Here is a 20,151-nt window from a genome sequence, read left to right as displayed (position 1 = left end):
TGAATGAGCCCTGTTTTCCTTACCATGCTTAAGCAAAAAAACAAAAAACAAAACCTTGTAAAACCACATCATAAGATATAATCCTCACAAATTATAAATGAGCACCCCACTAGCATTATCTAGTTGGCGCATTAGTACAATGAGGTGGTGGGGATTAAATATTTGACATCCAAAATGCTTTTTTTTTCATGTTAAAGACTCATTTGTCAAAGGATTACTGAAGGTAAAGAATTTTCCTTAATGTTAATCTGTGCCAGGTTTTGCTGCCACCATGTGTGTGTGTGTGTGTGTGTGTGTGTGTGTGTGTGTGTGTGTGTGTGTGTGTACAGGCAACAGAAAGACCTCATTGCCCTCTTGTGGTGACATCTGTGCTACTATGACATCCATCCTGCTCTTCTGTCAATAACAATAACAACCATTCATAAATCTCAACGTGTGCCTGTTATTTGGATGAGTGAAAAGTTTGCATTCAGAACTCTCACCTGAAGCTTGGTAATAGTTTAACAGGTGGATCTTGACACTGAAGGAACAAATAATGAGGTAGGACACAAAATAGAAATGTGGCTCTCTGATATCAAATGATACTATACGTTATCAAAATTTGAAATTACAGTCATAGACTTTCAATGAATATTGTTTATCTAACTGCAACTTTAGAAGCTTGTGTCATTAATTTGAGAGGAATAAATTGATATAACATCCAACCAGGGCTCCAACAGTGATTTAAACTCACCGCAAGTGTTCAGTGCATTAAATTGACAGTGCTAACATTCCATAAAAGTCATTTTTATTCTGAGTAATTTATCTGGGTGAGGGAGTAATGGAGCAAAACTCATCAGTTCTCATTGAATTAGCTGGCATTTGTAGTTGGGTGGCAGGAGTTGCTGGGTGGTGGCTGATGTTTGGCTGCTCACTTCAGGCCCCAGCTCTGAACTCTAAACACTTTTTTCTTCTCCATTTAGTATCGGTTACATTTTCATTAAAAGTGGATGATACCAACGTCCACTCTTGATATAGATGACGGCCTCCAGCGTGACTACAGGCTGCAGAAACGTAAAATGAAAAGAGGATTTACCGTCTTTTACACAACATTGAAAAAAAAATGGCAGTAATTCTTTTTTTTTAACCTCTGACCATGAGTTGGTACAGAGAATAAGATTAAATAAATACAAAACAAATGTTTTAAGAAATGGTACAAATGTACAAACAAGGACAAGTGCTCATCATTTTAGACATAAAATATTATCACTTAAACTTCAGAATGAAAAAAACTGAATTAGGCAATGTGGGGGGGGGGTACGTTTTTTCTTGGTGTTTAAGAGTCTGTATTTATAATATAAATTCACACAAATCGATCTTGGTCGCCGCCTTCTCCTTGTGAACTACAATCCCAGAATGCTTTGCAACTCCGGCCGCATTTCTTGTCGACGTGGGAAGGGAGGGATCCGGACACAAACAAATGTCCACGGGTTTGATGTCGGGCTACGACACTGATAACCGTGACATGTCAGGTGGATTTACCGGAGAAGTTTAAAACATGTGGCTCAAACCCGAAGAGATTCTGCTAAAAAACGCCTTCAAGTTGTGGGTGACCGAGAACGATAATGAGTACTTCGTGCTGCAGAGGAGACGAGGTTACGGGGAAGGTGGAGGCGGCTTGACAGGTAACGTTTGCGGGTATGTTTTCACCTCCTGGCGTGTGTTGACCAGCTGCTGCTGCTGCGGTGGTGGTGGGGGGTCTTGAGACCACTTAGAATCAAACAAGTTGGGAAGGGGTTAACTGGCTATACATTAGCTAATGTGACGTGCTGCCTGTCATGAGGAGGGCGGGTCCTGCTGGCTCAGGCTTCTGGTCTCAGGGTTACGCTGCAACAGGTACCGGTGCAACATCGCCGGCACTGAACAGCTGTTGAGAGCACAAACCGCTGGAGGAGGGAAGCTGTCAACAAACACCGGCTTGTTTAATGGTATTTTGCTCCTAGTAAAGGGTTACGGGGGGAGGGGGTACAGTTACTTTAATTCACCCCCTGACTTCCCCGTGGCTTGTGCCATGCTACAGGCCTGAAAGTGTTCCGTTAGAAACCAACTCGATGCGTTTGAGCAGCCATAAGCATCTTTAAAGGAAAACACCAACTTTTTTTTGGGGGGGGGGGGGGGTTATGCTAATTTACCATTCGTCCTTACAGGGCTGGGGTTAATCATAATAATAGTGAATGCAGAACTTAGGTGTAAATAAAGTAATGTGGTGGTACAGATCCCTGTGAAAAGCCCACCGTCATCATTTCAATTTTATCAGCCACTGCTGGTCATCAAAGTGAAAATGTAGATAGTAAAAAACAACATTGAGAATCTCTCACCAAATCTCGCTCATAAGGTTTCATTAGGGTTATACTTTGTCATGGATAGTTCAACATAGTTGCAGCATAAACTGTGTACAGGATAGTTGTTTGTTAATTGAAATCAAGGTTAAAAAATAAAGAGGTGAAATGATCGTAATATTGATTGGAAGTCGTACCGCTCAGCTCTCTTTCCCAGAGTCGGACAAGAAGACGGGCGACCTCCTCTCTTCTGCATGCATCAGGGAGCGGAGACCCACAGAGACCTGCTGACTGCTGCTTAGCTCAGCACAGTAAACGGTTGTGGACGGGCAGGTTAGCGTACCTCAGTTAAAATGTCATGAAGTTGTTTTTTCCTGATAATTCTGTGGTCAGACTAGACAATATTTTTCTCTCAAAATATCCCCTGTGTCAGATTAGGTGATTGTAGTCAGAATTCCTACACTGTTGCGGCCGAGAGAAATGACAAAAGTGCACGTTGATCCCAAACCGATCATCGTTTGCCTGCATACTGTCACCAGAGGAGAAGCGCTCGTGGCTGATTTAGGTGGTTAAGATTGTAAACAAACATGGTGTCCAAAGTTGTTCGTTGGTCACTGGCTGTCATGTGCTTGGAAAACTCTACGAAGAGAAAAGGGGGGGGGGGGGGAAGAAAAAAGAGACTACTAATCATGGCCGTGTTTGTAAGGGAGACTGAGGGGGATTACTTCTGGATAGGACTGCAGCTATAATTAAAATTAAATTAGTTCATTGTGGAAACTGAGCCGACAAGTTTGAGGTATGCTAACCGGCTCATCCAGCACCATTCATTGAGCTAAGCTAGCTAGCATTCAGCAGGTCTCTGAGGGTCTCGGCTCCCTCATATGCTCTCACAGAGGAGAGAAGGGTGTCTGTCGTCTCGTCTGGCTCTGGGGAGGACGGTAATTGAGCGAATCTGTTAAAAAGGATGGGTCAACCTCATGCCCAGGGACATTTCAGGCTGTTTGTGAATATTTGCACCACTTGCTCCCTGAGGGAAGAAATACACCAGCCAGCTTTTGGATTTGTAAAGTCATTGCAATGTCACTGCCAGCACCCTGAACTCTAAATGTGTCAGCAACTTTGCAGTGACATTGATGTTGAGTCGAGTTGTCACACTGTAATTTAGGGTTCTATCACTGCCACTTTCAAGCTGTCATATTTTATACATGGAAAGAAAATATCTGACAATAATAATTGTCAGCAGCTAATGGTTGTTGTCATATCTAGCAAATATGTCAATTATCCTTTAATTGTTAAATTTTGACAGGTTTTGTACCCAAAAATGGCAGTAAATTTCCATATTTGAAAAACACAGTTGAATGTTAGATGCATAGACATTGCTAAATATTCAACATAAGACAAAATAGTTTTGTGAAATATCGTCAAAGAAATCAAATATTGTGCGTCCCTAATATCAATATCATTACATTTCTTATTTTTTGTAATTTATGCCTAATATACTCTGAAGGATGATCACTAATATAATATTTTATCAAATTAATTTTTAAAATATTAATTTAATAAATACAAATAAATGTTTCACCAGTGGTCAGCACTGTGGCCTCACAGCAAGAAGGTTCCAGGTTCGAGCCTGGGATCTTTCTGTGTGAGTCTCCATGTTCTCCTGTTCCTGTGTGGGTTCTCTCTGGTACTCCAGCTTCCTCCCACAGTCCAAAGACATCAAGAGGGGACGAGGCTGATTGATGCTCTAAATTGACTGTAGGTGTGACTGTGAGTGTGAATGGTTGTCTGTCTATATGTGTTGGTCCTGAGATGGACTGGTGACCTGTCCAGGGTGAACCCCGCCTCTCGCCTGAAGGCTGCTGGGACAGGATCCAGCCCCCACGACCCTTAACAGGATAAATGGTAGAAAATGGATGGATGGATGGGATGGTTTCACCGGTTTGTACAGTTTATGGAAAGATGTTTTACTCAATGTGTTTTATATTACTTTTCATGCACAGGAACAATTTAGGAATTGTTAGAATTGGCTGCATGTTGCTTTAAAAAAAAAAGAAAGAAGAGAAATCATCAAGTTCACTTCCTCATTTTTCTCAATCTGTTGCCGCTGTGAGTCCCTAATTGAGACACAACCTGTTGTGTAATTGTAGCAATAAGTTACTTAATAGAAAAACATTGTCAGCTAACAGTATCCAAACTGAATTTAGGTTAACTGCACGCCACAGAGACACAATAGTGAGGTCATTAAGGGGTAATTAAGGATGGTGAGTGGTGCTGTAGACGAGGAGAAAGGAGCTGCTGTCCTGTCGCGCTGCTTTAATGATAGTGGAGGTTAAATACTACCTGATGCTACATACAATAACGTGCTGCTTCTGAAGCCTCCTCCAGCACAAGAGCCCCTTTAATGTCTCGAGGATGTTTCATGAGCCGTCTGCTGCGTGATGCTGTTGATGTACAACCATTAGTGCATTAGAAGTGTGTTTGATCCTGCGCCGCTGGAACATGTTTGGAGCTGACGCGTGTTGAGCAGGCAGGCGGGTGTACCACTGATGCGGGGCTTTAATGTGAGGATTCATTGCGACCTTGTTAATTATTCATGGAGGGCATGTCAGTGAGAAATGGAAAAGTGAGAGGTTAGGTTAATTTTAGTTGTGCTGCTGCGGCGGCGTTGACGTGCGGAGTGTCTTCACTGTCAGGTAAAGGTGCAGGGGTTGTCCTCATGTGCGCGCTTGTTCACTCTTACACGACTGGCTACTTGCACGCTCATCTGTTTAAGTGTGCAAGTGTGCTTGATTTGTACTTGGTCCGCACTTTCGGTAAGACAGCACCTGAATGGTTTTTTGTCCAAATATAACACCCACAATGCATCACTGTAGCAACGCTTCCTTGCTTCTTTGTTTTCATTGTGAGTGATTTCAGGAACAGCCTGAATGTTAGTCCTCTCCAAATATCCACTCCTGACAGCTCTATTGTGCTAATAATAACAGTAAAGAACTCCCTCTTGTGGATTGCTGTCTTAATTAATGCATTTTTATTTGTGTGTGTGTGTGTGTGTGTGTGTGTGTGTGTGTGTACTACACTGAAATCGCAGTGAAAGCTTCATTAAGATCATTCCGATAATCAAGCTTTATCTGATGCAGAGAGAGCAAAACATTCCCGTTTCAGGGTTTGTATTTTTCTTTTTCTGGTTTTATCTTTATCGTTGGTCAGTAAAGAATCCTGAAACTACAGCGTGATGACGAGTTATCAAGTACTTCGTAAATGTTTTAAAGAATACCCAAGTACTGAGTTACTTATGTGCTGCACACTGTAGACAAACATACATCCGTGTTTGAATACATCACCAAAGTGTGTAGGTACCCAGCGTAGTGGAGAGTGGATATATGAACATATGATATATATGAATAACTCCAGCGGCTTAAGTTATTCCCCGTTTATGATTCTGTCATTTCAAACGATGATTTATGAAGATCATAAATCCAGAATCTTTACCTCTGTAGTAGTAATTAAAGTTAGCGCCACATGGTTGAAGGTCTTGCATAACAGTGCTGGTTTAACAACATCAATGTACTTCATGTTGCAGGCCTGCTGGTGGGAACTCTGGACACTGTGCTGGACTCAACATCTAAAGTGGCTCCCTTCCGCATCCTGCACCACACCCCAGACTCACAAGTGTACTGGTCGATAGCATGCGGTACGCATTTGTGTTTCCCTCTAGCAGTTGTTGCTGCAGCGCTGCTGCTTACATTTGATCTTTTGCAAAAGGATTAATTGTCCATTACGTCAAATAGACTAATTTTATTTCTGTTCTTTTTCTTGCTTAAAAATCTTTTTCAAAATAAAAGCACGTTTTCATTTTGGGGGATTTTTTTTTCTTTCTTTCACTCTTTATGTCGAGTCAGGTGTTACCAAAGAGGAGATTGTTCAGCACTGGGACTGGCTGCAGCAGAACATCATGAGGACCCTCTCTGTTTTTGACTCCAGTGAAGACATCACCAGCTTTGTACAGGGCAAGATAAGAGTAAGACAAGATATATAGTTTTAATACATGAGGGCTCATCATATGGGTTAAATCGCTGTTTTGCAAGCTGAGCTGTTGCACTGACACCATCATTTTCATGTTTTATGTGTCATCAGGGTCTAATTGCTGAGGAAGGGAAGACGTCCCTCGTGCTGGAGGATGATCCCGAGAAGTTCAGGGAAGCACATTTGAGGTTCGAGAAGTGGTTCGAGCTGCCAGCGGAGGAAAAGCTGGTCACGTACTACTCATGCAGCTACTGGAAAGGCAAAGTGCCGTGCCAGGGCTGGCTCTACCTCAGCACTAACTTCCTCTGCTTCTATTCCTACCTGCTGGGATCTGAGGGTAAGCAGTTCCTCTGTTATTTACCGTAAATTCTGGACTATAAGCCGCGACTTTTTTTCGACGCTTCATGCCCCGCGGCTTATGCTTCGGTGCGTCTTATATGAGGATTTTACCTTCACCCTGGGGTGTGGCGGGCAGCGGCAGCGGGCAATAATGCCCTATTGTTCCTGACGGTAGCTCCAAGTACCGTACTTTGGGAAATTCCTAGCCAAATGTTATGGTAATTTCTCTAAGTACTGTACTTGGAGCGTCCAGTCCATGCCGCGGTGCAGTGTAAAAAGAGCATCACACAATATTTTCAGTCATTTGTACTCACCCTCAAGATGGAGAGCAGAAGAAGGAATGCTTATGATGCAGCTTTCAAGTTAAAGGCAATCAATCTGGCGGTTACAGATGGAAATAGAGCTGTAGCACGTAAGTTTGGCATGAATGAATCGATGGTGAGACGCTGGAGGCGGCAACATGACGAACTGACCCAATGCAAAAAGACTACAAAAGCTTTCAGAGGTCATAATAGCAGATGGCCCGGACTTGAAAACGCTCTGGAAGACTGGGTCAAAACGTGAGAACGGGCGGCCGAGGTGTTTCCGCCGTGCACCGCGGCTTATTTACCGGTGCGGCTTATACGTGTACAAAGTTGACTTTTTTCCCTAAAATAAGCATCTGCGGCTTATATAACCGTGCGCTCTATCGTCCAGCATTTACGGTATATATGTGGTAAAAAAAAAAATGTGGCAGCTCCCAATATCCACCTTAGCAAAGCAGAACATCTGAGGATTCCTTAATTAAATCTGGCTCTAGATAATGAAAAGCTACAGTAATTGTGTAAAGGTCGTTATGTCATCTTGTGCATTTTAATTTGTGAGATCTGGCCAAGGAAATTAAAACTAAACAGGATGATGATGATTACTTTCATTTTCGTTCGCAACTTTGCAGCGTGAGAGCTTAGCACTGAATTTAGTGTCATTCTCACGTGTTGTGCAGTGAAGCTGGTCCTCTCCTGGGGAGAGATCTGGAGGCTGGAGAAAACCTCCAACGTCATTCTGACCGAGAGCATCCATGTGGTAGCTCACGGGGAGGATCACTACTTCTCCATGCTGCTGCACCTTAATGAAACCTTCGTCATTATGGAGCAGCTGGCCGACTATGCCATCAAACGCCTTTTTGATAAAGAGGCCTTCGAAAGAGAGCCTGCGCTCTCGGACCCCCTGCAAATTACCAAGAGGTACTTAGCTTGATGTCCTGCCTTCTTTCAGTTAGGAGTTGTGTTTATTTTGTCCTGTGTGTAGTGACAGGTGGACGTCACACACAACAATCTTTAAAATTGCTGTAGTTACAAGGCACAATGATCAATGGGACAATGTAAACTATTTTGATTTTTAACAATAAAACTTTACAGTAAAGGTACATGAATAACGAGTATGCGTTAGTGTGGCCCTCATTGTTATGTGTCCTCCAAATAAACGACAGTCTTCTTTTTTTTGCTATTTCCCAAGTAACTGCATTTGCTAAGTGGGATCTTTATGAGCTTTATAAGTGCTGGGGCTCATGGGAAATGTGGTCTTCATTCCAGGAAAACATCATTTTAGTCCACTGAGACAGATAAACCCAGACAACATGAGCGCTCCTTGTGGCTTTGGTGCATAATTAACAATTTATTAGTGCTATTTGTCATTTTTCCTGTAAAGTGGGTAACATTTCACCTTAATGTGACACCCCCCCCCCCAACCTCCCCCAGATTCCCATCCATCTTTGCTGTAAACTCTAAACTTAACATGAATATTATTAAGCATTACTAGCAGTTAACAAAGCATTAACGAACCATTATTAATGTATTGTAAAGTTTGTTATGAGATTGTGGAGTCTTCCATAGCATGACTTAATATTCTCTCACAGAGATGTTCTTTATTTTTCTGCAGAGGCCTCGAAGCAAACGCAAAGAGTGCACAATTCCGGACATTTTTCAGGCTTCCCAAAGAGGAAAATCTGTTAGAGGTGCACGAGAGCTTTCTGTGGGTGCCCTTCAGCCATTTTAATACGCTTGGCAAGATCTGCCTGTCTGAGAACTACTTGTGCTTTGCCAGTCAGGATGGAAGCCAATGCCATGTCATCATTCCAATGCGAGAGGTAGTTAAAGATTGATGAACACATTGTCACACTGACTTTCTTGGCTGCTAACATTGCCGTCTTCCAGGTTGTAAACGTGGAGAAGCCAGACTCCAGCAGCAGAGCTTTAACGGTGTGTGTCCGCGGTAAGAAGGCGCTGCGTTTCTCAGAGGTGCGGGACTACAAGCGCCTTGTAAACACAATCCGTAGCAGGTGTGGGATTAGCCCGAGCCCTCAGCACTCGGCTTCATCGGAGGTAACAGATTTTCCATTTACGCTTGTCTACAGAAGAGGTAGTTAGAAGTGGGTTTTTTTAACATATAGAATGCACATCCTCATTACTCAGGCCATACGAGGCGAATGCCAGTCACTCATCAACCATTTCGAAGACAACCCAGAGGATGTCACACTCATGGTTGGACAAAAAGACAGCAGCAAGGCAGTGAGCACTGAGGCTCTCATGACTGTCTTCCACCCCCAGGATGTTGAAAACCTCGACCCCAAAATGGTAAATATCAAAGTTCAGTTGGAATGGAACGGTTTTCACCCGTATTCAGGACAAACTCGGCTCACGAAAATCTGACTGGATCTTCTTGATGTTACTGTAATGCTACTGAAGCTGTGAAGGATGTCTAGTCAAGTCAGGACATGAATATAAAGCAACTGTGCATCATAATGAGATGAGGAGCAATACGGTAACTCTGTGTGTGTGTGTGTGTGTTTGGCAGCTTAAAGAGAAGATGAAGGAGCAGTCTTGGAACATCCATTTCACTGAATATGGACGTGGCACCAGCATGTTCTTCACCAGGAAGACACGCGACCTGATCGTCCGTGGCGTTCCTGAGGCCTTGAGGGGAGAGCTGTGGATGCTTTTTTCAGGTGTTTTTATATCTCTTCATGTTATGTAACACTCTAAATGAAGCCCCACATTGTTGATACCAATTTTTTTGGTGGATGTGACTCTGTAGGAGCCGTGAACGATATGGCCACCCACCCTGGCTATTACACCGAGCTTGTTGAACAGTCTCTTGGCACGAGCACTCTGGCTACAGATGAGATCGAGAGAGACCTTCATCGTTCCCTGCCAGAACACCCCGCCTTTCAGAGTGACACTGGAATCTCTGCTCTCCGTAGGGTCCTCACAGCTTATGCCTCCAGGAACCCTAAAATTGGCTACTGCCAGGTACTTCACATCATCTTTGAACAGAAAAGGACAGATTCACACTCGGAGGCTATCCGAGGATTGAACGCCTTAACATACTCGACCGAAGATATTCCTTGACAAGAAGTTGCTTGAAATATATTAAAGGAGGCATCCAAAGATATTTGAGTTAAAAAGCTTTGAAGGAATATGAACCCATGCTACATGAAAGAGAAATCCAAAATCGTAGTAATCATCTGTGAAGATATATTTGCTTGCACGAGCACAAAGCGAACCGCCTAACATTACCAGCAAAATCGATTCTGACTTGTGATTATAAACCAGTAAGCAGACTGAACATTTAGTTGTGAGCTTGTAAGCCTAACATAATAATTGATAATGAGCTGTAATGAAGAGTCTCATGAGATCTGAATCGATGCTGAAAGGGGTAGTAATGAGTGTTGGAAAATTGGCAAGCAATTTTGTTGAACACAGTCTAACATGAAACATGAAACCTTCTTTTTGACTTTGAAGGTGGGGAACAGACTCTGTGTTTGTCATTTAATGATTTATTTATTCACAGTTGCCCAAAATTACGATTGGTTCTTGCTTTACTGTATGAAATTGTATCATATTTCATTCATTCTTAGCGGCATGCAGTTCATTCTTTATCACAGAGGTTTTCAAAGTCGGAGACAGTGGGCCTTGGAATATAAAAATTTATATATTTATAGTTTTGTTTCTGAATGCCTAGATAGAAGATCATTATTATGTTTTTTGATCTTTTCCCTTTGGGGTACAAAACTCAAACCAAAAACAAACACATAGTTTATTGATTCATGTTTTTTTTGCCTGTGTTCTATTTTCTCTGCTATTTCATGTTTTCTTGCGTCAAACTAAATTCTTGTGCTGGGTCACTATGCTGCCTGATCAAATCATGAAAAAAATTATTATTAAGGAACCTCAAAGGGCCTTTTGACAACTACGATGAACTCTTGTGACCTTATTCACTCTGTTATAGTTGTATTTGATGGCAAACAAAAAACAAAGGATACACAGTGATTCGTATTTTTTATTTGGAAAATATTTTTGATGTTTTATTTTACATCTAGCCAAATCAAACTTTGTGGCGGAACAAATTAGGCCCCCGGGCACCACATTGATTGCCACCTATTTAACATACATTATTATTATTAAGTGTCTGACTCTTAAAATGGAGGGGAAAAAAAAGTAAAATCGATCCAATCTCTTAAACAGTCTTGTAACAGCAAATATTTTTGTCTCCTCCGTTTACTGAGCCTCCCCTGAAACTGTGTCATCTTCTTCTGTGCAGGCCATGAACATTCTCACCTCCGTTCTTCTTCTCTACGCAAAAGAAGAAGAGGCTTTCTGGCTTCTGGTGGCTGTCTGCGAGAGGATGTTGCCAGATTATTTTAACCGCCGAATTATTGGTGAGGGGGCAAGGAAAAAGTTGCCATTCTGATGCAGTTTCTGCTGGTTTTTAAATTCTCCCATCCTGCTCTTGAACTGATATTTCTCCAGGAGCCTTGGTTGACCAGGCGGTGTTCGAGGACCTGATTCGAGAAAACCTCCCCCAGCTGGTGGAGCACATGACGGATCTGAGCTTCTTCTCGTCCGTGTCCTTGTCGTGGTTCCTCACCCTCTTCATCAGCGTGCTGCCCATAGAGAGCGCTGTCAACGTGGTGGACTGTTTTTTCTACGACGGAATAAAAGCCATCCTTCAGCTGGGCCTGGCTGTGCTGGACTACAACATGGAGGCTCTGATCCGCTGCCACGATGATGCGGAAGCTGTTACCATCCTCAACAAGTCAGCTCCTGCAGGCCAACTCACCTTCACTATTAGTCTTTAAAAATGCTGTACTGTCCAATTAACTCTCTGCTGCTGTTATTTGCTGTTCAGATTCTTTGACAGTGTGACAAACAAAGACAGTCCGTTGCCGCCGACAGTGCAGCAGGCTCCAGTTGGCAATAACGAAAAATCATCCCACGTCAAAGTCGATATCAGTGAACTGATCCGCGAGGCCTACGAGGTACTGTAACATGCATCGGCTTCATGCACTGATGACAGCGACGTGCTTGTTAATTCCAGCTAATAAACTTTCTTTGCCTCTAGAAATATGGACAGATTCGTTCCGAGGAAGTTGAGAGTTCACGAAAAAGGAACAAATTGTTTGTAATCCAGACTTTAGAGGACACAACCAAGCAAAACGTTGTAAGTAGCAGCCACGTTCATGGTTACTCGTTTAACACCTTTTAGCAATGTGACGTAAAAAGATGAATTTCTTTTCAGATTCGCGTGGTGTCCCAGGAAGTCCGGTTTAATACCTCCCAGCTTGATGAGCTTTATAACTTGTTCAAAGTGAGTGAACCTCCCCTCAGTCACTACCAGAGAGAATTATCTTGTTGGCAAAAAGAAAAGAAAACACATCTTTTGTTTTCCAGAGGCAGCATTTCCTTAGCTGCTACTGGACAATGAAGAGTCCGGCTTTACTCCATCATGACCCAAGTCTGGCCTATTTGGAGCAGTACCAGTTAGGTTTCCAGCAGTTCAGTGTGCTCTTCTCTCTGCTGGAGCCCTGGGCTTTTTGCACCTACAAGAGCACCCTCTCTCTCTGGGTTTTCCGCCTGATAGATGAGAACCAGGATGGTTTGGTCAACTTTAAAGAGTTCTGTTCTGCCCTGGGTGAGTTAATTGGTTCTCTCCAGCTAATGCAGCTGTTCAACTCATTATCCCCGCTGCTTTAATGACACCCTGTCTCTCCTGCAGATACTTTATACTCTGGATCCTTCACAAATAAACTGAAATTCCTCTTCAAGCTGCACCTGCCACCAGGTGAGTGAGCAAAGGATAAGCCAGCAGCAGAACTAGTATATACTATATATTTGTGTATATATGTATGTATGTATATATATGTATAATATGCTTTTGAGCTTGTCACATGACACCTCTAACCCACTGCATTTCCAAAATCACCTCTAAAAGTGATAAGGCCTAGAATCCTAGAGGTTCAAAGTTCATGTGTAGCAAATGTTTTCATACAGTTTCCAAAAGTCATAACTATTGGCGTCACATGACAACAATAACACAACAGCAGCAGACATTTAGATGCAGCCTAAAGCAAAACACAAGGTCAGTCAGAGTTACGTCGGTCTGTGGTCAACGTTGTCATTTCAATGATCTGCTCCATAACTAAGCGTTTGTTGACTGAGCGCATTCCCCGAAGATATACACTGTCCTAGAATGTGTGTCTCTTTCCTGCATGATGTGGCGCTGCATGCTGGAAGGCAGTGGTAAGAATAGCCTATGTCGGATGAAAGAACTTTACCATGGCAACGATTGGTGTGAGGGCTCTTTGCAGTCAGTTTTCTACACCACGAGGATCTGTGAGGAAGAGAAAGTGTTCAAATTACAGCTGACAGCTTTGCAGCGGATGAACACTGAGTCATAGTGTGGCTGTGATGTGTCAGGAACACGAAGCAGCAAAGCTCATTTAATGCTTCAGGGCGAGCGCACATTGCAAGGACAGGTTCAATTCTGGTTGATGTAGACCAAACCGGATGGCCCAGTTCCAAGCTGGTCCCACAACAATGTTGGGGGGGGGGGGGGCTTCATTTACTTAAGTGGAGTGTGCATCAGAGTCTGCTAGCGCTCTAGTCACTGGAAGTGGGCCAGACACTCCAATGATCAGGAAAATGAAATCATTTGCTATTCAGAGCAGAGAGTGTGTAGGTTTGCATTCCAAACTACAGTTTCCCTGGTCAGCTCCTCCCAGGGACGACGCTTTCATCACACGGGTTTTATTTGTTACGTGCAGTTGTGGCGACAATATTGCACATCTACCTTCCTGCATGGTTGGCACTGATCCGTCAGAATAACAATGTCTTCTTCTACACGTAACTCAAATTTAATATAAAGTCTCCACTGTTTTGTAAAAACAAAGTCAGTTTTTTTTCTGTCATTCTTAAAAACTTTTCAAATTTGGGCACCAGAAAAGTCAAATTTTAACTTCATGATTGCAGTGATTACAGATGATTTGAAGAAACAAAATGTAGACATTCATGCTAGATTCAGTGCACACGCAGCTTCAAAGAAAAGGTTTTTCACAGCACCTTTTCCATCTGGTCTTAGGAGATATTGCGTGAACTGGTCTACACTCACTCTGAGCAACGTTCCTGATATTTCGCCGCCTGTACGTCATCCCAGTGATAAGAATAAGGGTTAAGTCAAATATTATCAAGTGTACTACAAATTACAGCCTCTAAAATGACCATTAAAGTAAATCAACACCTCTCTTAAAGAGTTCGGTATAATCTAAAATTCACGATCCTCATTTGCTGGATCATGGAAAATCATTGGCTTATGAATCATTGCTCCTGACGCACAGGAACATGTTTATTTGCTATGGACCCCTGTCACAGTTGCGCTCATTTATCAAATTTATCAAAGGGTACGATCGTATCTGGCAAAAACTCGTCATTTCTCAATGTGGCTGTGAGCCAAGACTTTGATCTCAAGTCAACTCTCAGATGTTGTACACATGTTTTCTAGACAGCGTGATGTCACGGTGCAGCATCATCAGTCGTTGTTATGAGGCCGTCCCGAATGACGTCTAATCAGCCACATAATCATTTAATCAGGGCTTATGCTAATTGTCTCCTTAGCCTTGGGACTGTCCAGCAACCACGACCAGCGTGATAAATTACAAGGGTATCCTGTCATAAGATGATTTCTACACTCAGATCTGTGCTGGTTTCTACACGATAGATAAACGAGGGCCATAAAACACAAAAATAATGAACCGTTTCACAAGTGCAGTTGCAACAATTAATCAGATAAAGGAACATTTATTGCGAGTTGTTAAGATTATCTGTTAATTGTTTCAGTCTGTTTTGAGCAAAACGTTTTGTGGTTCCACATGTCCGATCATTGGCCTGTTGGCTGGACAAAAACTAGTTTGGAACATTTTTGTTAATCTTTCTTCACATTTTTTTTTAGACTTAACCTGGTCATTGATTAATCAATGATAATTAATATGATTATGTCATGATGCCAGACACGGTGGAGAGGATAAAGATTCTGCTGACACTTTCCAATAAACGTACATCAGTGAGAGTTCTGAGAGTGAATTACTGCAGCATAATTCACCTTTTATTAAAATACTGTGTGGCCCCAAAAAAAGTGGCCTCCTGGATTTAACTAAGCAAATGGGTACGAGCCTCCTATTGAATAATGACTTCATGGGCAATTATCTTTCAGCTGGCAACAAGTTTTTTTTTTTAACCCCAAAAGGGCCAAATCATTGGCATGCATCAAACAGAGAGAACATCTAAGAAGAAACTACTGAAATTGACATTGGGTTAAGAACTGTCCAACGTGTTATTAAAAACTGGAAGGACAGTGTGGACCCATCGTCTTTGAGGAAGAAGTGTGGTCGTAAAAAAAAATCCTGTTTGATTGCGATCGGCGATCACTTAAACGTTTGGTCAAATCAAGTCAAAGAAAAACAACAGTAGAACTCAAGGCTTTGTTTAGTAGTGAAAGTAAGAGCATTTCCACACTTACATGAAGGAAAGCCAAGGGATTGGGACTGAACAGCCGTGTAGCTTTAAGAAGACCACTAATCAATGAGGCTAAGCCCCAAAAAAGGCTTCAATTTGCTAAGGAGCACAAAGATTGGACTCTGGAGCAATGGAAGAAGGTCTGATGAGTCCAGATTTACCCTGTTCCAGAGTGATGGGTGCATCAGGGTGAGAAGAAAGGCACATGAAGCGATGCGCCCATCGAGCAGTTGGTCAGGTCTAGGTTCAGCAACATTGTATGCCCAAAGAATGAGGTCAGCTGACTACCTGAATATACTGCATGAGCAGGTTCTTCCATCAATGGGTTTTTTTTCTTCCCTGATGGCACGGGCATATTCCAGGATGACATCATCGGGCTCAAATTGTGAAAGAGTGGTTCAGGGACATCATTTTCACACATGGATTGGCCTCCACAGAGTCTAGACCTGAACCCCATTGAGAATCTCTGGGATGTGCTGGGGAAGGCTTTGCACAGCGGTCAGACTCCACCATCATCAAAACAAGATCTAAGGGAAAAATGAATGCATCACTGGATGGAAATAAATCCTGTGACACTGCAGAAGCTTTTTGAAATAACGCCACTGCGAATGCGTGCCGTAATCAAAGCTAATGGCGGTCCGACACGAAATATGGGAGTGTATGACCTTTTTTTTTTATTATTTTTTTGGTGGTGACTTTTTTTTGGCCAGGCAGTGTATTTTTTCTTTCTTTCTTTTTATCTATTTATCTATCTCTCTAGATATCTATATCAGCCCCAGGGTTGCTTTAGTGTCTGCAGCAGCGTCCTCTTCCCTGAGATCTCTGAAAACTGTCAGGCTGATGTGACGCTGCTGCTGGCTTGTGTGAATGTTCAGTCCAGGCGTAACAAACCCCACGAATGCGCCATCACACAATAATTGATAGGGATCAGTACACAGGATTTTAACCCATGTCAAATAATAGGAGAGTGTGAAAATAGATTATACAGGCAGGATGTATTTTCTACGTGAATTTTCTCTGCTTTCATACGCTGGAATCGTAAGATCAACCACTTAGCAGTATTTACTGTCAAGCGCTTCTATACACCTTGTTTTTATGGCTCCTGTCGCCTCTGTCTCCTCATCTTTTCCTTTCAGCACACTGACAGTCTCTTCTAGCTTTCACAGGTAGCCCTTTGCTCGTAAAGGAACAAAGAATCACAAACATAATTCCAGTGACTGAGGACTCTTCTCACTTGACTAGACTTGCTGGTTAGCCTCTTTTCTCTTCCTCCCCTCCCTTAAATCTCAATTCTCTATTTATTAAATGCTACCTTTTTATTTCCTGATTTCCTGATATGTGCTCTTTTGTTCTTGAATCATTTTCTCAACATACTTTGTTCACTTGTAGAATTTGACCTTCCAGAAGATGGCGTGATCAGGAAAAGCCCTGAACGAGGTAGTATTACTTCTACTGCAAACAAAAGTAGTAAATACTCAGCTTATGTGTGATACTGAGCCATTTGTTTCTGGTTTGGACAGGAAGAGGAAAAGTAGATCTGCAGGCCTACCTGAAACAATGGCAGAATGAGATACTGAAAAAAGAAGAAACCATCAAGGATCTTCCTCGAATTAATCAGGTAACGGAATCTTATTGAGCTTCTTGGCTCAAGTATTTGTTAAATAATTAATACAACAATTTGTTCTTTTTGGGTTTTTTTTTTGTTTACATCTCAGACTCAGTTCATCCAGTTCTCCAAGACACTGTACAATATTTTTCACGGCGACCCAGAGGAAGAGTCTCTGTACCGGGCCGTGGCCCATGTGACCAGCCTCCTCCTGAGGATGGAGGAGGTGGGGCGGAGGCTTCAGGAGCCGAGCAGCCCACCAGCTTCCACAAAACCTGCTCACGCTGCTGCGGAGGAGTCTTCAGCTGAAGATGCCTCCACCACCCCCGAGAGCTCCGACACCTCCAGCTCCCACAACAGTCAGGATGCAGGAGCCGACTTCTCAGACATGGAGTGGTCCTTCTCCTTTGAACAGGTCCTGGCGTCTCTGCTCAACGAGCCAGTGATAGTCAGCTTCTTTGACAGACCTGTTGACATTGATGCTAAAGTGGGTCGAGCCCAGGTTGCTCAGCTGAAGCTAAAAGCAAATAAGTGAAAGGATGCACGCGTGACCCCATGAATCACCATGAGTTTCCTTGGGACAGGACAGCAGGCGTCGGTAAGCCTCACTGTAAAATTACTAATGAAATGGTATCATAAATGAAGGCGAGACATCAGATTTTAGGATCGTGAGTGCACCATGTGCTGTTTGGAGATGAGAATCAATAGACAAATGGCAACTATGTCTAATGAAACAAATAAGGCGCGACCTCTGAGACAGACATTTGCAGACATGCAGTCGGCCCTCAGATCTGTTTTAATGATTAAATCTCTGCGACGGTCTGGCGACCCATCCAGCGTGTTCCCTGCCTCTTGCCCAATGTCAGCTGGGATAGGCTACAACCCCCCCCCCCCCCGCAACCCTTAACGGATAAGCGGTATAGAAAATGGATGGATGGATGGATAGATGGATGATTAAATCTATGTAGCCTGTGATTCTCCAGATTTTAAATGGAGTTCCAAACATTTTTTGCTCCGCAGCAATGGAGAACATTCCGTATGATTTTGAATCGTATAAGGGACACTGAGCACGGTCCACTTTATTCAGAAACCAGATGGAAGAATCTGTCCATCCAACTTCCCACTGCCGTGAAGGGAAACGTACTGCAAGTGCTACCATGGCCTGTAAGTTCGGTGACTAAACTTATTTTGAGAATAAACAGTGTTACAGTTAGTGACAACAAGCTATATTGTTGCCAGTGGAAGCCATAAAATAGTGTCAAAGATGATCTACATGAGGTTGTGAGATTCTTTTTAATCAAGAGAACACAGTTGTTTTGCAATAACATACGTCAGAGAACTACAACAGCACATTTATGTGTCTTGTTCCAGCCAACAGCAGCACAATATAATAGAGGAAACTCATTATCTGTAAAAGGTGTGATGTAAACAACTGCTCTGCTGCAGAAGTATCACCAGTGTCCTCTATTTAACCTCCAGAAGATTTGAATTAGTTTAACAGACAAGAATTAATCTAGAAAATGATGTGATCGGTCGATGTCTGTCTTGTACATGTCGGATCTCATGTTCTAACATTTTTTTTGTACAGAGAGATCAGTTAAATAGTCCCTTATTGATTATTGTATTTATGCGGTGGACTGTTGTGGACAAGAACCTTTTGAAGGACACTTATCAAATCTCAGGGTGCAATTTGTGTAAAATAAAAATGGGGAAAAAAGGGATATTTTTTTCAACCTGGGAGATATAAAAGTATCTGTTTCACATTGTGTCTGTCAGAGGAAAATATAGAGCATGTGTAGCATACTTAACAGGATATTTGCCACTCTCTGCTCGTCTTCAACTAACAGCAACTATTACTGCTCGCTGTAGAAAGCCAGGTTTGACTCGTAGTATTTCACTTGTTTTGCTGTTCATTATCTGTGTACTTCTCGCCTCATGTCTTTGATTTCTTACAACGTTCTCGCAGAATGTCTGCGATTCACGAGCGGCCGATGCATTCGCCTATCGTGGGCAGATCTATACAATGGTGGATTGTAGCTGCAGCTGTTTGTCTTTTCATTTCTTGGGGCCAAATTTACAAATTTAGAAGCTTTATCTCCGCTTGTGTGGGAAGATGGGTGTTGTAGTAAGCCTCGCCATTGCAAGTGCAATTTTTTTTTAATCTTGTATTATTTTTGCATTTGCAAGAAAAGCTTTACTATTTTATTTCACCATGTAATTATTGGTTTAATAGATAAATTACACTGTCATTGAAAATATGCCATTTGAAAACAATCATTTTTCTTTGGAAGTAAAAATGTTCATGTTTACATGACTGATGTAAAAAAAAAAGGAAAAAAAAAAGAAGCAAGTACACATCACACTCATCTTTGACGTGTGAGAACTCCTGGATCTCCGTCAGTTTCAACAGCCTGAGTTGCTGAACGTTCTGAAATGATTAAAATCAAGCCTCTCCGGCCGTGGTCTGACAATTTCGGTATTCAGTAAATCTTAAAATGGATATAGAGTTCATAAAAAATATAAATAAAATTTGTGTATCCATTTTAAAACTCTGTAAACTTCATTCACATCATCAAGAGTCATGAAATTCCCATGAAAGGCAAGTTAACAAATGATTTATTGTAATACTGCAATATTTTAGTTTCTCATTTCAGTTTATTGCATGTTTTGTCTTTTTGTAATTATTTTTTAATATCTCAAAACAATTAGAGATCATATGAAATGTTTTTGATAATTGTTGAACACTAGGAAGAAATGCGGAGGGAAGAAAACTTTTTGTTTTCCTGCCTGTTTGTGGAGCATTGCTTCTGGAAGATGGTGCTTCAGGCAACATTTATGTTTGTTGTTTCCTTCTTGGTGGGGATGAAGACTTTACTGGAATAGAGGAAGGATTGAGGGTTGGACTTGGACCCCCCCACCACAGGTCTGCCACGAAGCGTCAGTGTCAGCATGGATGTTTCAGCTGCATTAGTGTAACAAGTACGTGCAATTGTAATCTACAGCTTTTACAATCTGTAGCTTTTGTTTAAACCTTTTC

General features: G+C 42.2%; 1 protein-coding gene across 4 annotated transcripts; it reads left to right on the top strand.

The window, feature by feature from the left end:
• Positions 1 to 1,418: 1,418 nt before the first annotated feature.
• On the top strand, positions 1,419 to 19,460 carry tbc1d8b (TBC1 domain family member 8B). Of its 4 annotated transcripts, none has more exons than XM_086227003.1 (21): positions 1,419 to 1,664; positions 5,902 to 6,012; positions 6,221 to 6,339; positions 6,456 to 6,681; positions 7,666 to 7,906; positions 8,601 to 8,808; positions 8,876 to 9,043; positions 9,134 to 9,295; positions 9,516 to 9,666; positions 9,756 to 9,970; positions 11,262 to 11,379; positions 11,471 to 11,756; positions 11,850 to 11,979; positions 12,063 to 12,161; positions 12,240 to 12,308; positions 12,392 to 12,632; positions 12,717 to 12,782; positions 16,666 to 16,758; positions 16,898 to 16,945; positions 17,029 to 17,126; positions 17,224 to 19,460. In XM_086227003.1, the coding sequence occupies exons 1-21, from the start codon at positions 1,538 to 1,540 to the stop codon at positions 17,647 to 17,649; spliced, it is 3,402 nt and encodes a 1,133-aa protein (XP_086083129.1). In that variant the 5' UTR covers positions 1,419 to 1,537; the 3' UTR covers positions 17,650 to 19,460. The 4 variants fall into 4 exon arrangements, with proteins under 4 accessions (XP_086083129.1, XP_086083130.1, XP_086083131.1 ...); XM_086227005.1 differs by having other exon boundaries at positions 1,616 to 1,677; XM_086227006.1 differs by lacking the exon at positions 1,419 to 1,664 and adding an exon at positions 3,039 to 3,114.
• Positions 19,461 to 20,151: the final 691 nt, after the last annotated feature.

Source organism: Aulostomus chinensis, chromosome 15, assembly GCF_037954235.1.
Source record: "Aulostomus chinensis isolate RoL2024-O1b breed Wild chromosome 15, RoL_Achi_v1.0, whole genome shotgun sequence".
Lineage (NCBI taxonomy): Eukaryota > Metazoa > Chordata > Actinopteri > Syngnathiformes > Aulostomidae > Aulostomus > Aulostomus chinensis.
Note: the sequence above shows the minus strand (reverse complement) of the source record. Positions and strands in the feature narration are given on the sequence as shown.